Here is a 20370-nt window from a genome sequence, read left to right on the forward strand (position 1 = left end):
TTCAACTGATTATATAGACAAAACCTGTCCCACAGACATCTATTCTACACTGATGTCACTGAAATATTAAACTCAGTTCAAAAATGACTTCCATGAAAAGATAAATTTATAGAATTTACTGTTAGCACTCGCCCCAGCTGTGTTATACTAGTCTTGTTTTCTGGGTACAGATTTATGGCTGAGTAAATGAAGCAACATCACATCAACTTAATGAGAAATTCAGTCATCTGAACCTGAAGTTTATTTCAAAGATACACAACTAGAAGGCAACATTCTGGGGTCTTCTTTATTTCAAAAGTGAGTGAATGATGTGCATTTGCAATACTGATTCCATGTACTTTATCTTTTAGTGAGCTAGATAAGTAATTAAGGATGACCCAGAGAAGTACACATTCAAATCACACAAACTCTCCCCATTTCAATTAATTTGGGTTACTAAGTTTCAAAAATCCATTTGCAAGGTGGTATTGTCAATCCTATCACTCCTTCACACCTTTGTGTGAATTATTCATTTACTAAATCACAGCAACAAATGAGAGAGGGTAATTTTTTATTCTTGTGATGAGAAAAGGGAAATCAGGGAGCATGAATCTTCAAGGTAAATGATAGTGATAAATATAACACAGAGAAGAGGTGTTTGAAGATATGGAGGATTTGAAATGGCTGCTGAAGTTAAGAAATTATAGCTGAGGAGCTGCAGGGTTAGCTTTCCTCAAAATTTGCAAAAGTCATAGTAAATTACTACCCTTTCTCTGCTGGGAAAAGATTTAAAGATTAGAGAAAATAGGAAGATATACTTACTTGCAGCCTTCCCCATCCCTCTTTATCGTCAATAGGGAAGTTTCACAATATTTGGGACTATTAGATATATATCCCAGGAATGCTGAAGGGGATTTTCTCCCTAAAATCATAGAATTTAGGAGTAGAAGAGACATGAGAAATCGTCTAGTTTACCCCTCTCATTTTAAAGGTAATGAAACCCAGGAGGGAAATGACTTGCCCAAGATCATATAGCTCTTAGTGGTCAAGTCTGACCCCTAGTCTAGTGATATATATATATATATATTTTTTGGCCGAGCCGTGCGTTTTGCTTGCAGGATCTCAGTTCCTCCACCAGGAATTGAACCCGGGTCACAGTAGTGAAAGCTCAGAATCCTAACCACTAGGCCATGAGGGAACTCCCCTAGTGCTATTTTAACAAGATGTCCTGGTGAAATATCAGGAGTCTAAGTGCGTTAGAAATCTCAAATTTCACTTCTCACGGAGTAGAGATCCAGATGCCGTCACCTGTCAAATTCCATGGTCAAAGCAGCAGATTAAATAGCGACTCTATTATAAAAGGCTCTAGAACAAGGATAAGGCCTTTTACCTTACTTTGCTCAAAATACAGCACACTGGCACTCAACAGTGTAAAACCAAAGCAGCCATGAACCATTTGGCTTTTAGAATAGCTTCACTTTTTTACGGAACAGGTAGATGATACATTATGTAAGAGACTTGAAGAACATAATTCACACGGTTACTCTAATTATTTTGAGAAACTGCTTACTACCAAGGAAAAGGGAACTGAAAAAAATTCACCAGAAAACAAGAATGTAGTTTTCCAGCTAAAAGACTTCAAGTGTCTCATTAAGCTTTATGAATCTCTACACTAACTGGTAGACAGTTTGGGTATGGGCAGGCAGTCTACTACATTACATAATAGTACATCAAGATTACATCAGAACTGAGGAAGTAAACACTGAGGATTAATAACTTATTAAACTTCCTTTTACTAAACCAACCATAATATATGGTAGGTAAACAAATTTGTCAGATTTATATGTTGGCAGGTTTCTCATCTGGAAGCATAATGCAATACTGGTATGTTTATGATGGTGAGAAGCTGCTATGCAGAGGAAATCAAGAAAACACAGCAGGTTCAAGATTAATAATGTGGTTTACAACCTTCAACAAAGTTAATCAGAAACAATTGAGCTTTCTGTAAATAGGAAACAAACTAGACTTGATAAATTTAGATCATACAAGGAGCACTTTTAGAGTTAATATTTGAATCCTAAACTAAGTTTACTCAAAACATAAAAGCTGCATCGTAACACTGATAATTATCTCTTTTAGCTTAAATACAAAGAATTTTGAGAAATCCTAGTTTGAATATCCATGGATGTCATATTACATACTGCTTCTCTTCATTTCTAAATTTAACCCAGTTGAGGTATTTTGCCATTTAAGAGAACATTAAGTCTGAAGTCCAAGGAGAGATTAAAATGGTATATACATAGCTTTTATTATGTGCTGATAAATTTTTTAAACTACCAAGCTTAAAAACAGAATACCGTGAGGATACAAATGTTGAATTCTCCAAGAACATATTTTTTCTATGAATCTTTACTTCTATATAAATAGAAAATCAGGCTTTCTTTCTTATAAAGGTAGGCTTCTTTTATTGTTTCCCTATACTCCCCCAAAAGTATTATTACTTAGTATTTTGAGGCAAGAGGCCAGTTTATCAGTTTAAATCAAGAAATTATTATAGAAATAAGACTTTTTGGAAAAGCAGCTTAACTTAACCTGACAAAAGCCCAGCAAAACAGACATGTTGGGTATCTTGAAGTATCACTCATCTTAAGAGATATAATGTCAAATTCAAACATGCAACAATGAACAAGGATTAAAAATGAACAGAACTTTGAAACTTTCTTGCTCCTCAGTGTATATGTTTTCTTCTTTAAAAGATGATTTTAACCACTGTTGGGCTGACAAAAAGCAAGCATTATACACTTTCTTTACAGGCTTAAAACAGCGATTGGTATTGCTCTTCAATTCCAAAGACCTTAGTACAAGATTTGGATTTTATTTAGATCAAGTTTATCATGTGGTTTTAGTAGCTCTCAATCAAGAGGCTCAAAAATATAAGCTGGTTTACCAGTGGCTTTTTCCTTTATCAGACAGTACCAACTGCGTGTCATTAACAAAGGGAGAAAGTAACTTAATGTTTAACTCTAAGGTATTCACACAACACTTAGCATTAGCAATTCAGCTTTAGAACATATAAGAAGCGACATTAGACACTGGTCAAGAAGGGAATCACCAAACCAGAACCACCATCAAGCCTCTTCAGGTCACTAACTATTAAAAAGTAAATACAACCAAGTTACTAGACGTATCTACTATTCAGTACCCAAAGAATGAGAAAGTAATCTAAAGAAAATCTCTTCATGAAAATGGTACACCCTGTAACTTAAGAATTATTTTTTCTGAAATATGAAGTAGAACACCACTTTTTTGCTATGTTCTAAAATTATCTGCAGTCATAGGTGCCTATTTTGAGTGACCTGATAATGATTCTTAGGCTATTTAAGAAGTTAACAAAATCATTGGTACATGACCATTTTTATTTGGTACACAATCAGAACTTTTCTACTGGGATTAGGGAGCCAGTAGAATACAAAATATTATTTTTGATTAGCAGAGGACGTAAGAATTCAGCTCTTCACTCCCATCTTACCAAAAACTATCTTTTTATCCTCAAAGGTTTGTGACTTTATTTTTTAACTAAAAAAAATTGTAGTCTGATTTACAATGTTTCAGGCATACAGCAAAGTGATTCAGTTATACATATATATACTTTTCAGATTTTTTCCATTATAGGTTATTACAAAATATTGAATATAGTTCACAAAGGTTTATGACTTTAGAAATCATTCCACAACACTCTTACCTTCACATGCTATCATTTAAACAAACATCTACCAGTTTTTCAGATTGAAAGGCTGTTTGTTCATCACAGTCTTGACTATGCTTCATTAGCCACTTATTTTTGTCATTCCAAGAAAGATGGGACTTCGAAGGAAAAAAACAGTGTATCTTCTTCCATAATAAGGAAATCAAGCAATGGCTCTTCAGATTCTCAGAGTAAATGAAAAACTGTGAAATGTGAAAGCCTTTTTTTTCTTTTTTAAATTTATATAACCAGGGCTTCCCTGGTGGCACAGTGGTTGAGGGTCCGCCTGCCGATGCAGGGGACGCGGGTTCGTAACCCCGTCCGGGGGGATCCCATATGCCGTGGAGCGGCTGGGCCGTGAGCCATGGCCGCTGAGCCTGAGCGTCTGGAGCCTGTGCTCCGCAACGGGAGAGGCCGCAACAGTGAGAGGCCCGCACCCGCAAAAAAAAAAATTACATAACCAAACTAAAGTTCCCTAAGAGTACTTTAACTGGATTGAGCCATCTTAATTGTTTTATACGAGAATATTGATGATTTGCAATGATCAATTATTTTGCTTCTCTGAAACAAGTATGGTCCTAGTTTCACAGCATTTATTCAGATCATTTTGGTTTGTAACAACCATACTTCCTACGAGATTAGTGAAGTGTAAAAATGAGGTTGCAAAATCAGCAGACTAAGTGCTCTACAGAAAGGCAGAACAAATCTCTTATTACTCCACATAAATATCGACAATTTAAATAACTGGTTCCTTAGCATTAATTAGAATTCCTGTTATTGGAAATCCACAGCTTCGTCTGTGGCATGACAGAATAGTTACAGGACAATCTTTTAAAATCAAAATACACCAGCTCATAATTTTACTTTTTAGCGGCGTCTGGCTGGTATCAATACTATGCTTACTTCCAACTAGTCACTACCTTAATTTTCTTCAATATAAGCCCTGCATTCTTTTTTTCTTTTCCTTAGGGCAAGCCATTATTTTTTAGTTAGAAATTTATGTGATTATGATTTAAATTATTTTCTTTTACATGTTAATACAAGTCTTTTTTTTCCTCTAAAATAATTTCTCTCCAATTAATATAGGGTAAATTGTCCCACCTGTGGAATTCTCGGAAGAGTCTGTAGAATTTGAGTCAGTGCCAGTTTTGTCTTTCAAGGTCTGTTTAGGAAGAGTCTCGTCTCTACTTTCTTGTGCTTGGCTTTCTTCCTCTTCCTCCTCACCATCTGGGAACTCCCACTGAGACTCGCCCGACTGTTCGTTTACATAGAAATATCGTCTATGATCCCTAAATTACAAGAAAGAAAACACATGTTTTAAGACCCATTCTCCTACAAAGACACTTCCATTTGGTCCTGTCCCAGGACAGCAGTCTGCTCTCACAGGGACGAACCTCTTCTTAATGGACTGCTATTCACAAAGGCAACAAAGAGCTTTGACAATTGAGGATGGAGAACCAAGGATAATTCAAAGCTATTTGCACTGCCAGCAGCTCTGTGAATACAGCCCTGAGCCCTCTCACTCCAACAGATGACTTAGAAAAACACCTCTCACATCTTTTTTTTTTTTTTTTTGCCAATGCTTAACAGGGTTTCAAGTTTCATTAGCAAAGGGACTCAATCTCCTAGAACACTAATTTCCCTTCCAAAGAAGAGAACGAAGTTTGCGAAAGGTGACTCTTCCCCTCTTGAACCGTGGAATTCACATTTCATACTCTTGATACCAAACACAGTGAAAGCTAAAGAGAGGGAGAGGATCTGGGAGCTGAAAAATAAAAGAGCAAAGATTTCAAATAACGAAAAAAAAATCAAGAAAAGCCAAATATAAAAAGAAATGTTTTCATCTGACCTGCTGGCAGAAGATAGTAATCTTGTTCTTCATTCACATCTTCAGCCACGAAGCTTTCCTTAACTTCACCGAGGTTAATCAGGAGTAGTTGCTTCCAGAGGTCCTGTAAAGCGCACAGAGCTCTCGCATGCGCTTAACCCCCAAGCCCGCCCTACTCCGTGCAACAACACTCTGGAGTAAAAACCAGCTTTGTCCAATCTTGGGAAAAAATCCGTTACATGGAACACTTTAGACATTGCTTTTTGTTTCTCCAACGTGTGGCTGGCCCAAACTCTGCAAGTGCTCGGGGTGCTCTGCCTGCCCAGCACCGCTAACGCAGCTGCTCTCAGTCTCCAGACAGGCTGTCAGGTCGTCAGGTGGTGGTGATCACAAATCAAGTCTGAGATGTCAAAGGTGAAAGGTGAAAAGGGGAGAAGAGTGCGTACCTGTCCCAGTGGCAGGACCAGCCTTTAGGAGTGGCGTTTATTTCATACTGTTTTAGTTGTTCTGCTGCATCCTGAAGTTTTCGTTTAAGGTAGTTTCCATTAAGAGCCCCTTCCCGCCAGTCTGCAATCCGTGTCTAAAATAAAAAAGCAGTAAGTTAAAGACTTATTATTATGTCAGGAGGCAGAGGTAAAAGGAACTTAAGTCTTCTGGTCCATGATGTATACTCTGGCAGCAGACTAGACCAAACGGGAAAAGAAATCCCAGGCTAAAAAATCTTGTTTGCTCTTCAGAGTTCTCAAAAATGAGACTGGACCCCAGTACTGTCAAATCTCCAACATCTGTGAAAATGAGTAGCAGTAGTTTTGTTTTTCCCTTTGGACTATATTAAGATGGTTCCCCAGTAACTTTATTTTTTGGGTGGATAGTTCATTCAATTAAGTAATGTTATTAATCAAAATTAAAGGTTTAGTTCTCAAGGAAATCAGTGAGCTTCCTACAGGAATTCCTTACCTAATCCTATTTATTGTAAAGTACACAGGTTACAAATAGGATCCAGAACTTCTCTTTTTAAGTAGACCTATAGGGAATTCCCTGGCGACCCAGTGGTTAGGACTCCTCGCTTTCACTGCCGTGGGCCCGGGTGTGATCCCTGGTGGGGGAACTAAGATCCCAAAAGCTGAGTGCCACCCCTGCCCGTGCCCCGCCAAAAAAGTCTGTAATGCTTTAACACTTATAAAGTTCTTTCAACATTATGTGGTCTCATCATCACTATGAACAGAATTTTAATTTCTTAGAAAAACAGAATATATGCCAATTCAAGGGGGTTAAGTATCATCATCATACACAAACTCTCAGTATTTATTTCCATAATTATGTTTTGCTTTGGCTAATACGTAGTTTTATTTCCTGGGTTGGTGGTTCAAATATACATGAAGATTAAAAATTTAAATTTAGGATTGAAACATAAATAAGACAGATTCCTCACACACACAGCATTTCATTCAAACACTGACTGTTTATACTAAAAATGGCTAAATTACCTCAGTCTGTAAAAGCAGCACATGAAAGTTGGAGATGGACTGCCTATTAATGCCTAAGAATTCAAATTTACTTGTCAGGGTATTTGCCAGTTCTCCAATCTGAAACTGTAATGCAGGAAAGAAAAAAAAAGGAAAAATAAAAACAGAGTCAGCAAAATTTTATTATGTAAAATCTTTCATTTATTGTTGAAGATACTAGAAAAATGGGTCTGCCTATAAACAGCCTTTCTCACATACCGCAACTAGTTATGTACAAGATAAAACCCTAATTTACAGTAAAATAATTCACATAACAAAGTGTTAAATAATGAGACAAGGTCAAGAGAAATCAGACGCACTATCTACTCTAATACGATATGGAAGTTGAAAATAGGTCCTAAATGACATAACCCCCAATATTGTCCAAGCCATCATTTATCCATTACTAATTGCTTACACTAGCCCCACACTGAACAAAATTAATTCTCCCAGTCCCATCTACACGGCTGTACACTAGCTGGTGAGTGGACAAACTCTTTCAAGTCAAAAGAATATGCTAAGTGGTTTTTCCAACAGATCACACTTTAAGAGCCACACACTTACTTGGTCCAATTCTTCTCATGACATTAGCAACAGAAATGAAATTGGAAACAAATATGCCTTTGTGTAAGGACAAGTAGTTCATGCAGGAATTAAATTTGTAACTTGAGTCTCTTTAGTACTTCCAAACTAGAGAAGCCTATATTTGATAAGCTACTGCTTTCCAATGGAGACTTACTTATAAGTAATTAAGCATTTAGAATTTATTTTTAGATAATTTCTCGACATCAAGTCAGTCTCATAGCTCCTTATTTCAGCCTTAAATATAACCTTTTCACCTAACCAAATAAATGATTTATATTTGGAGATAGTAAAGATTACTTTTTACTACTTGCTAAAAGAAAGTAGTTGGCCTATTTAAAATGGTTCGCCAATTTAAAAATACTTATTTGTCAAATTGCATTAAGTAATATACATACTTTCAAGTCCTGTTCTTCTTCTACTTTAGGTGCTGTTTGTACTTTAATCTTTTCTGGAGATTCTTCTACTTCCATCTCTTTGTCCGAATTTTCATCTACTTTTTCTGAATTTTCAGCACCAATTGCTAAAAAAGAAAATATGTGAAATTAAATCAAAAGGACTGTAAACAACGAGGTCCTACTCTATAGCACAGGGAACTATATTCAATATCCTCTGATAAACCATAATGAAAAAATATAAAAAAAAGGATGTCTATATGTGTATAACTGAGTCACTTAGCTGTACAGGACAGATTGGCACATTGTAAATCAACTATACTTCAATAAAAAAAATTAAATTAAAAAAAAAAGGACCAATACTAATAGAGCCCCAAATACATTTTCTTACCCTGTAGCAAATATCTGAAAGTTATTAGCACTCTCCTTTGCCTGTTTTCTCCTTACATGTTAAGGAAGCCCTAGTGACTTATCAACCTACTGTCTCTAAAGAGCCAAAAAATTTAATCCTTTATAATCACCTTTCTTTTTTTAAAAATAAATTTATTTTATTTATTTATTTTTGGCTGCATTGGGTCTTCATTGCTGCACATGGGCTTTCTCTAATTGTGGCGAGCGGGTGCCACTCTTCATTGTGGTGTGCAGGCTTCTCATTGCGGTGGCCTCTCTTGTTGTGGAGCACGAGCTCTAGGACTGCGGGCTTCTGTAGTGGCAGCACGCAGGCTCAGCAGTTGGGGTGCACGGGCTTAGTTGTTCCACGGCATGTGGGATCTTCCCGGAGCAGGGTTCGAACCTGCGTCCCCTGCATTGGCAGGCAGATTCTTAACCACTGCACCATCAGGGAAGCCCCTATAATCACCTTTCTTAAAATGTGTCTATATACATGATTTACTTTGTTTTACCACATTACCAAGAAGTTTCTGCTTTCCCTTCCTCCTTCATCTATTAATCTTTTCTAATCTTCTCTTCCAGAAAATCATGGCTTCAATTATTTACAAAAGCTAGAATATCTAACGGTTCTTTATCAAATGGGTTTTGATAGAAAGGCTTTCAGGGCTTCCCTGGTGGTGCAGTGGTTACGAATCCGCCTGCCAACGCAGGGGACACGGGTTCAAGCCCTGGTCCGCGAAGATCCCACATGCTGTGGAACAACTAAGCCTGGCGCCGCAACGACTGAGCCTGCCCTCTAGAGTCCGCGAGCCACAACTACTGAGCCCACATGCCACAACTACTGAAGCCCATGTGCCTATAGCCCGTGCTCCGCAACAAGAGAAGCCACTGAAATGAGAAGCCCGTGCACCGCAATGAAAGAAAGCCCATGTGCAGCAATGAAGACCCAACGCAGCCGAAAAATAAAAACAAATAAATTTATTTTTTAAAAAAAGGCTTTCAAGACCAGAGCAGCATATTAAACTACCAAATAACTTCCTTCCTGAACTGGTTAACACCTGTAGACAGCCTTTATTGGACCTACCTACTCTTCTGGTTGGTGCTGTCTGCTGGTAGTGGGAATCTCCAAAAAAGAATAGGTAGGTTTACCACATACTTAAATGGACTAAAAGATATGAACTCTTTGTTATGTTTGCTTAACACCTGCTTACCAAACTAATCCACATATACAATGTAAATCCATCTCTCTGGAGGATCACAGACTAAAAACAAACAAAAAAACAAATTTGAGTACCTTTTCTTAACGCTGGTTAATATTTGATCTAGAGAAGAAATGTGACTTTAATATCACTCTCAACAGCTTTCATTAGCCTAAAATTTTGTATTAAGTACTTAATCTTTTCATACAATGGCCTTGTTCTTTTTATTTGATCATTAATATTCCTTCTGCATTTTCATGTTGTCTAAAACCAAATCTTTCTACTTTCACTAGTTTATAGTTCATTGGTATATTAGACATCTTACAGGTGATGGCAGGTTTAAGAATTTAACAATTTTAAGCACTGCTAGAGCTCTAAGACTTGATTATTTTTGAGGGCAGTTAGGCAGGATCTATCAAATGAAAATGCACATACCCCTTGACCTAGCAATATACCACTGGGAATCTATACTATAATGGTACTAAAATCTGCATAAAGATAGATGTACCAAGATGTTTACTACAGCATTATTTTAATTGCATAGTATCATTAACTAATGAGTATAATATATTTAAAAAACAACATGAGCACTCAAGTAACTACAACCCAGCTTAACAGAAGACTATTAATAACACCTCGAAGCTCCCTGTGCCTCTCCCCCAACATGTTCACACCAGACACACCCTGATGGTGTTGGTAAATGCCTCTACTTTCATCATGGATAGATCTTTAAGCACAATATTTCTGCTTATTTTTCAACTTATATACATGGAGCACTAACATATGCATTCTTCTGTGGCTTTTTAAATTCAACATTATTGTTCCTGACATTAATCCATGTTACTGCATATAGCAATGGATCATTCATTTTTTACTGCTGCTTAGTACTCAGTTGGAAGAATACATCACAATTTATCCACTACTCTTTTGATGGATATTTGAATGGCTAATATTTATACTTTTTTGGGATAAAATGAATGTAATATTACTTCTAAGAGTGAAACAAGGACACAAATGTCCATCAATGGGGAAAGAGTTAAATGAAGACATCTATACTACTCAGTAGTTAAAAACAATTTTCAAGACCTTGTTAAACAAAAAAGTATGTCTAACAATCCATATGGTTAATCTCACCTATGGTAAAATTTACATATGCACATTACACACACACACACACACACACACAAAACCACCAACGTATATTAAAAAAAGAGGAAAAGGTCTAGAAGAATATATGTAGATAAAAAAATAAAGAAAACGGACCTCAGCGTAGGGCATGAAAACAGTGAAAAGACGAAGGGGGGAGGGGCACCTTTAGAATTCTACTTCATATTCTTCTATATGGTTGATTGGAAAGAAAAATTCAAGGATGTTTGCATTTATTTATTACCTGTGTTTTTGTTTACTTGTTATTTTTAAACTGTAACCTATAAGGTACCTTCTGCTTGGTACACTCAACTAAGGTTTGGTGATTAAAATTAGTTAGTTCTGGTAACAGACTGCAAAAATGCAGCAGGTTCTCCTCTATATTACCCTGAAGATGACTTGGGTCCTCATGACAGTACCAGACTATCTACACACCCAACCAAAGGCTGGACAACTTGTACACAGAGAGGGAAAATGAGGCTGGGTTTGCCAGAGGTGGGCCTTGCCTGCCGTGTTTACCAACTGGTAATAGAGAGGTAAAGAGAATCCACGGTCTTTATGCAGATTATCATGACAATTACCGTAGTGAGTGATAAAAAGAAAAGGGAGGGAGAGACCCAATCTCATTTTTTTGTTTTTGAGGGAGAAGTTACTCCGAATCAGTAGTGAATACACAGCCCGATGGATTCTAGCCTCTCAATTTCCTACTGCTCCGCCAGAGGTGGAGCAGGAAAAGGCAGAAGTTTCCTTCCCCGCATTTCCTAAAAGGGTAAAAGTGCTATATCCTTCTATTTGCTGAAGAGAAAACAGAAAAGGGTAAGAGGGATTTCTCCTCTACATCTTTCAACTCTCAAGTTTAATTAAAGCACAAATTACCACTTTCTCCATTTTCTGGAGTCTCTCGTCCAGTTTTGCTAGAACTCCGGCTGGTAGATTCTGGACTGGTAGCTCGAACAAACATCTTCCATTTTCCTCTTTTAGACATAAGTCTACGCATTCCATCTTGAGATGCTGGCTGGCTGATATCAGAACACGGACTAGACCCTGACACACTACCATCTCCTTCCTCCAAGGCTCGCAGCTCTGCCTACGACGAACAGGAATTAACTGTTTACCAACATTTATCTTTGTGAGTAGCAAGAATGACAGCCATGTGTTTTTGGAATTTAAATCCTTTGAGGACAATAAGTATTTTTTAATACATTTTTACATCAGGATTGATCATTATGCTCCAAATTCTACTGTTACTCAATAAATGTTTACTCATGATTACAGTTAACAAATACTGATTTAAAGGGTATAGGTTCTAAAGATCCATGAACAAATTTTCTAGTACATATATACACAAAGGATAAAGCTCAACTTTCGCTGGTCCCTCTCTATAGCTTCAAATTTTTCAAAAGCGAGAAGCTTCAAAGTGATTTACTGCTATAACACCTGTTAAGACTTTGCTTCGTATATACTCAAGGCAGCAGTAGATACAACTGTTCCAAGAAAAATCAGGGCAGAAAATAAGTAAAAATCAACTTCTCAATCAGAAAGTTTCCTGTGGACCATTTATCTTAGAAGGAAAGCACATGAAATAATGGGTTCCTCTTAAACTCTCCTGTTATCTTCCCACAAGGCCCACTTTTCTTTTTCCTTTTTTTTTTTGGCCGCATAGAAGTCTGTGGAATTTCAGTTCCCTGACCAGGGATGGAACCCAGGCCCAGGCAGTGAAAGCGCCAAGTCCTAACCACTGGACTGCTAGGGAATTCCCATAAGGTCCACTTAACTATACACACAATACCACAGGTGATCATTGGAAGTCAACTTGTACTTTAACTGTTGCGTTAAAAACAAATTATCACAAGAATCCGCAATGTTTGTTTGTTAAGAAGCTAAACCAAAGATATACATTACTTACTGTATCTATCCTTAAATCATAACAACGTTAGTCTTTATTGGTTGTCAACTACCAAAAGCATCATCAGGGACCAAAAGAACTACAACTCCATAGTTCAAGTTTTTATTACATAAGCATATCTAGGTGAAAGGATAAGAAAAACAAAATCCCAACAATGGCTGTAAATTGAGCACAGCAATCCCAGAGTATGACAGTTCCGAAGGAAGAAAATACATCTAACAGAACTTCAAACACTTACTTTTTTCCTTTCCAAAACCAGCTCCAGCTCCAGGGTATCTTGTTCTTCTTCCTCTTCACTTTCTCCAGACTGAACAACACTGCAAATATCCTCCTGAGTAGGGTCTTCCACACCGTCCAATAGACTTTCTTGTGGCTTTACTATTGTTGCTTCTTCTGTTGTACTTGTTTCTTTCTCTTCTGAAACTGGCTCTACTTCTTTACAAATTACTTTTCTTCTCCATCTCTCTTCTTCCTCTTTTATTCCCTCAGGCAATAAAGGAGCAAGCAGTGATGCTGCCACCCCTTTCTTCTCCTCCTCATTATTTGAGAGAGCTTGAATTCCTTCATTCACTTCCTGTAAAGAATAAAATAATTTCGCTTAACTTTCAAAGAAATCTCACCTAAATATACAGTACATTTAATTGTTCGTGTTAAAAACGACCATAGGGCTTCCCTGGTGGTGCAGTGGTTGAGAGTCCGCCTGCCGATGCAGGGGACACGGGTTCGTGCCCCGGTCCGGGAAGATCCCACATGCCGCGGAGCGGCTGGGCCCGTGAGCCATGGCCGCTGAGCCTGCACGTCCGGAGCCTGTGCTCCGCAACGCGAGAGGCCACAACAGTGAGAGGCCCGCGCACCACAAAAATAAATAAATAAATAAATAAAAATAAAAACGACCATAATTTTCAGTCACTGGATATTCTTAAAAACCACTGACTCCCATCAGATTAGTGTACATGTTTGTACCATTTTCTTTACACATGTATAATGGAAACACTGCTACTTTAGGAAGGCAGTATTACAGTTCTGGGTGGGACTCAAACATATCTTTTCTTCTACTCTCTGTACATCAAAAGGCAGACTAGTAAGAAACAGAGGCAGATTTAAATAAGATCAGAATCTTGCCAGTTCAACACATGACTGGATAAATCTTCACCTTCCTCTTCTGTATGATGAGATAACTTAAATATGCTGTGAAGGTGATTCAGAGGAAAGTGAAATATTTCTAAAATGAAATGTGTGATTTCATTTAAAGTGTCTACCTCCTCCACTGATATATTTATTCTACCTCCCTCTTACAGGTGTAAAGGTGAACTTATTCTGTAAAAGCATTTTTTTTTTTTTGCGGTACGCGGGCCTCTCACTGTTGTGGCCTCTCCCATTGCAGGGCACAGGCTCCGGACGCGCAGGCTCAGCGGCCATGGCTCATGGGCCCAGCCGCTCCACGGCATGTGGGATCTTCCCGGACCGGGGCACGAACCCGTCCGTGTCCCCTGCATCGGCAGGCGGACTCTCAACCACTGCGCCACCAGGTAAGCCCTGTAAAAGCATTTTTTGATACAACTCCGTCATCATTCAAAAATTCAAGATAAATTAAAATTCAACACATTCTCTCTGTAGAGTACAACTTACTTTTCTTACTGATGAGATTACAAAAATGGTCAAGTTTTATTAGTAGCAGTTTTTAAGGTAGCCAATCTTTATATTAAAAAAAAAAAGGTGGAATCCCAAAATACAACTATTCTGAAGCAGAGAAGGGGACCCGAAGCGTTGCCTGCTTGGCTGCTCCCATGTCCTTCACAATGACTCAAGGAGCCTCTATTGCACCCTAAAGCTCCAAAAGCACCACTGAACTGGGTAACTGCTATAAATGCCATATAATAAACAGACACAGATTATGTAAAACTTTAAGAAACAAAATGTATACTGTTTCACATCTATGCTGTAAAATATTAACAGAAGGCTTATATACCTGTGACAGAGTAACATTCAAGTTCTTTAGATGTGAAAATAAGCAGATGAGGTAAGTTGTAACACTGACCTTTTTAACTTCTCGCTTGGTTATGACTGGTGCACTTTTACTACTGGAAACTGAAATATTTTTCTCCTTAGTATACATGTCTGTATTTACCACAAAACTAGCTTCAGCACCTGTTACGGAACTAAAAAAAATATACTTAGCAAGAGAAACAGAAGGCAAATATTATCAGCAAAAGATAAGACTCTGATTTCCTTCTAGTAACTTATTTTTCAAGTCTATTCTTACCTGGGCTGGTAATGTTGTAATCCCTGCACCTGGGTGGCAAGATACTGGGGTAATTCCCAAGTCACTTCATTTGTTTGTGTGTTCCAATAATAATAGCATCCTGTGTTCTCATCCCAGACCTCCTGCCAATCTCCCATCTCAATTCCAACTAGAAGAAAATGAAACAAATTTTAAGAAGCACATATTCCCACACAACTCTGACCTTCTATCTCAAGTCAACTCTAAAGCTATAACAACCTAACACAGCACTGTTAACAACTGGGCAGGGCACTTCTCTGTTGTGGAGGCAGTCCGATGTAGTGTTCACCAGCATCCTTGCCTCTCCCCAGTCGATGCAGTAAACCCTCCTCTCACCACCCACTACCACCCTCTGCTGTGACTGACAGGCAGAAATCCAAACACTGTCAAATGTTCCCTGGGGGGGCCACTCCCCCCTCCTCAGTCATCTTTGCAAACATGGTTTAAAAAAGCAGTTTGATAGTTGAAAAATGTATTCTGAACCCCAAAATACTTTTTAAAATAATGGCTTTTATTATTTACCGAGCATAATCTGCTACGGGTTAAAAGGCAAACAATTATCTTTCAGTAGATAAAAATATACCCTAGCCGTTCTCATTTTCTAAATACTGTATTTAAGAAACCAGAATTCTAAAGTCTGGGGCTAAAGCACACAGGCTTTCACCTTTGGGAACCTCAATGCCTAGAACACCTTTAAGAACTACACTTTAGATTTCTTTAAAACTCAAAGGATCAAGTTTACCTCCTGCCAGTGAACACTGAGTATCATACTGCCACCCTGCAGTCTGGGTTGAGTCTGTCCCATTTGGGGTAGTGGAAGAAAGGGCTGATGTTGATTCCTTTGGCTCTGGCCGAGGTGGAGTTGGAGGTGGAGCAGAAGCTCCTACAGGAGCTACAGGCTGAGGAGCTGTTATAGCATCAATCTCCTTTAGAATGAAAATAGTGACAAACTCATTAATCACATTAAACCAGAAAAATGGCCATCACTTAAAAAAAAAAAAAAATCCCACACACACAGGGTTTTGACTTGAGAAGCTTAAGTCTCAGCTTCCCAAGTCAAAACCCTCCTCTTGGGCTTCCCTGGTGGCGCAGTGGTTGAGAGTCTGCCTGGCGATGCAGGGGACACGGGTTCGCGCCCCGGTCCGGGAAGGTCCCACATGCTGCGGAGTGGCTGGGCCCGTGAGCCATGGCCGTTGAGCCTGCGCGTCCGGAGCAACGGGAGAGGCCACAACAGTGAGAGGCCCGCATACTGAAAAAACAAAACAAAACAAAAAAACCCCTCCTCTTCCCCATTTTTCTCATTACAACTGTCACAAAAAGAGGAGATGGGGAGAGACTAAAAAAAAAGGAGGAGAGACAGACATAGATTGACAAGTAGGCTAACCACTTGAAATTCCGATCCCAAAGTGTTCAATAACTAAAAACCCAAACAAAAACACCACTAACCGCTAGGAAGTTGGCCAATGTACTATCAATATCAGCTGACTGGTTTCCATTTGCTTCCTTAGACTGTGCTGGTTTTTCTGAAACATCACTCTCTTCATCATCACTGTCAGCATATGCACCAAGTAAGCACAGACCTCCTGGAAACAAAAAGGTAAGCAACGTTTATAACAATGTCAAAAAGTCCTAGGAAGTATCCAAGAGAAAATATGATTCTTTAGCCATTTAGTTTACTTGTAGAACCTCAAAAAAGTCTTCAATGAACTACCAAAAAGAGGTACAAACTGACTATGCACTTAGAGCTAATAAAATCAATCTGCATAGCAACTTGACATCCTTTTCAAAATATATGCTCAATTATTCAACCTCATACTCCCTCTGTCAAAATAACACATAGTATATCCTGATTTTAGAATTTGTTGTTTTACGTGTCCATCTCAAACAAGTAAACCAATTAGGGTTTAGTAAATGAAACAAGGAGATTTTCAAAGTGAAAAACAAAGCTCTTTTTCAATGATTTTTTTTCCTCAAAAAAGAAGTGACAAATTAAAACAGAACCTAACATGGTAGGTTAGGAACAAATACCCAGCTAAACAAAAACCCAGCTAAAACCAAAATTCCCACTCAAATGGTATTAGGTATGGCCTCTGTGATGCTACAATGCAATTTCCTTCTTAAAAAAAACCTGAAATTATACACTTTTTTACTAGTTGATCAATGCTTATGCCATTTCCTTTTGTATCACCTATGGCTACTCTAATGTTACAATTAAGTGAGCATATATACCCTCTTCATATATCATTTTATTATAATAGGTATATGAAATATTTAAGTCTAGCTAGACTATGCAGCTATTAATAAGACTAAATTTTCCAGTGCTTGGTAACTGAACAGATTTATCAGGAGGTAAAACCTAGTTTTCTGTCATAATTCTATAAACAAATTCATGGATTCACCTAAACATGAACACAAATTGCTTCATTTATCATACAAAAGTTCACATTCATTGTTTTAGCCACATAAATTTCACCTTCATTATTTTTTTAGTATATAGTTGTTACACTATCAATTTCCAAAATATTATTTTAAACTGATTAGGAAGATTCTTAAATGGATATTTCACAGTATCTCCATTTTCCAGTTACCAAATATATTATATCTCATTTTGGGGGTGGGGTCATACCAGTCAATTTTCCACATTTTCTGAACAAGAGATAAAGATAGAACTACATAAGACATTTCTGTACAGAAAAAATTTGCATTTTAGTATTTAGCACTGATGGGTTTTTCAGGGAAGGCGGAGGATGGGAAATTTATATTTTTATATAAACACACTTCTTAGTTCAGAGACAATAATCACTGGCCTTAGTTCTTTAATTCTGTATCTTTTGGTAAAAGGTTCCAACCAGGTGAGCCGTGTGGAATTTTGACTACAAAATTCCCAAGCAGGGGTAATTCCCCAGGCTCAGAGTGGGTCTCTAGGGCAATAGGTTTAGCCAAGGGCTTCCCTGGTGGCGCAGTGGTTAAGAATCCGCCTGCCAATGCAGGGGACCCGGGTTCAAACCCTGGTCCGGGAAGATCGCACACGCCGCAGAGCAACTAAGCCCGTGTGCCACAACTACTGGGCCTGTGCGCCTAGAGCCCGTGCTCTGCAACAAGAGAAGCCAGCGCAGTCAGAAGCCAGCGCACTGCAACAAAGAGTAGCCCCCCGCTCCCCGCAACTAGAGAAAGACAGCGGGCAGCAACGAAGACCCAATGCAGCCAAAAATAAATAAATTAATTAAATAAATTTATTTTTTAAAAAAAGGTTTAGCCAAGGCTCCACCTAGTCTTTTTCTCTTCAACTCAGAGCTTTTCATATTACACACTTAAAACCTCTTCCAAACTCCTGATAACATAATGACAATTAAATAGCAAAGTAAATGAAAACGATTAAACGCAGCATTTGGGGGAAAGACACATACTTAATACTGTTAGCAACACCATAAACTGATACAATATTTAAGAACAATCTGGTAACATATACCAAGAACTACAAAACTCTCAAAGTTTCTTATAGCTAGATAATCTCATCTCTGAGAATATAACCCTAAGAAATAATTACAAAAATTGTTTTGCACAAAGCTTTTAAGAGCCTCATTTAAATAACCAAAAACTGTAAACAACTCAAATGCTCTCAAACAGGGGACGGGAAAAGCAAATTACAGTGTAGTGCCAGACGCAATATCACTTTATGATTAATCAGACCATTATGGGATTACATAAAATGATGTTAAGGGGACAAAAGGTAACTCTAAAGGAATAAAAGATAAAATCAAGTCATGAAACAAGTTCTAATTACATCTCTGAAAATTTATTCTATACATTAATAAAAACAGGCATGCATTTAGAATAACACTAAAAAAAAAATCTCACAATACTATACAAAATTGCATAATCTTAGAAAGCCAAAAGCTTCACAGGACCAGGCTTCTAGACTACTACTGAGAAGCTGTTGCTAAATGAAGCCAGAGGAAACAAGGCCAATCTTCAGAGCCAGTCCTTAGCAGTCTTTTTTGAGGAGTACTGACTCCTCAAACCTCAATATGCTTACCTCTAATGGATGGTGCCACACAATTTGCAAATTAACTAATGATATCGGGCAGTAAATTATTTATTTCTTAGATATATACTTTACTTTCCTGATAAGCTTCAAACAGTAACTGTGCCTTATGCCCCTTAGAAACTATTTCCTCATAACACTGAACAGTGATTTTTAACTCTTTTGGTCACAGAAAGCTATTAACAATCAAAATGATAAAAGCTGTGGACCTTCTCTCAGGAAGACACACTTGAGTGTGCAATTTCAGGGGATTCACAGATGTCTGACACTCATCTATGGAACCACATTAAATACCCTTTTCTAGAAGATGCTTAAATACTGTTGACTATCATGGTAGTCTGTTGGCCTAATTTAACAGAACTTATTCTAAATTTTCCCTTAGATAATTTCACATGCATTTACCATAATATCTGTTAGCATAAAAATACTACATATGCTTCTCTACTATATTATAAAAGCATATTTTAATAACTTAAAATTTCATTTTTGTGCAAAGAAATTCAGCATGTTTATAGTGATAAAAGTAAATTCTTTAACTAAAATCATCTTTAAAAAAATGTATCAAGGGACTTCCCTGGTGGCGCAGTGGTTAAGAATCCATCTGCCAATGCAGGGAACACGGGTTCAACCCCTGGTCCGGGAAGATCCCACGTGCCGTGGAGCAACTAAGCCCGTACGCCACAACTACTGAGCCTGCGCTCTAGAGCCCATGCATCAGAAGAGAAGCCACTGCAATGAGAAGCCCGTGTACTGCAACAAAGAGTAGCCCCCGCTCACCACAACTACAGAAAGCCCGGGTACAGCAACGAAGACCCAACGCAGCCAAAAATAAATAAAATAAATTAATTTAAAAAATATATACATATATATCAATTCTTGAGTATCTACAGTTTCACAAAGCCATGCAAATAATAATGGAAAATTGCTTCCCTTTTGTTTTCGTTAAACTTTTTCCTATGCGTATACCAACTAGTAAGTAAGAAATGAATAAAGCTGATATATTCTTTTTTTTCTTTTTTTTTTGCTTAGAGGAGAATTTATTGCCTTAAGTCAAAAAAGAAAAAAGGTATCTCAACCCAACAACTCAAGCGTTCACCATAGGAAACTAGAAAAAAATGAGCAAACAATTATAAAGCAAATAGAAGGAAAGAAATGATAAATATTAAAAGCAGAAATCAATGACACAAAAAAATTAAGAGAGATAATCAACGAAACCAAATTTGATGCTAGGAAAAGGCCAGCAAAATTGACAAAACTTAGCTATATTAACCAAAAAAAATAAGAGACAAGACACAAATTACCAAAGCCAGAAATGAAAGAATGGACTTCATAACTGACCTTACAGATTATGAGAGAATATTCTGAATTA

At 37.7% G+C, this 20370-nt stretch overlaps 1 protein-coding gene across 5 annotated transcripts in view; it reads right to left on the reverse strand.

Moving 5' to 3' along the window:
• The window catches only part of FNBP4 (formin binding protein 4), a 38162-nt gene that overhangs the window by 14507 nt on the left and 3285 nt on the right, over positions 1-20370 (reverse strand). The window contains exons 3-13 of one of the 5 annotated variants that reach the window (XM_082845493.1): positions 16403-16539; positions 15699-15882; positions 14939-15086; positions 14714-14834; positions 12914-13249; positions 11646-11856; positions 8038-8162; positions 7040-7144; positions 5999-6132; positions 4826-5013; positions 802-901 (exon numbers count right to left, since the gene is read on the reverse strand). In XM_082845493.1, the coding sequence (XP_082701619.1) occupies positions 802-901; positions 4826-5013; positions 5999-6132; positions 7040-7144; positions 8038-8162; positions 11646-11856; positions 12914-13249; positions 14714-14834; positions 14939-15086; positions 15699-15882; positions 16403-16539 (1789 nt within the window). Of the gene's footprint in view, positions 1-801; positions 902-4825; positions 6133-7039; positions 7145-8037; positions 8163-11645; positions 11857-12913; positions 13250-14713; positions 14835-14938; positions 15087-15698; positions 15883-16402; positions 16540-20370 lie in introns of those variants that run through there. The other 4 variants (XR_014326407.1, XM_082845492.1, XM_082845494.1 and 1 more) reach the window with 4 other exon arrangements.

Source organism: Leucopleurus acutus (assembly GCF_964270905.1).
Source record: "Leucopleurus acutus genome assembly, chromosome: 8".
Lineage (NCBI taxonomy): Eukaryota > Metazoa > Chordata > Mammalia > Artiodactyla > Delphinidae > Leucopleurus > Leucopleurus acutus.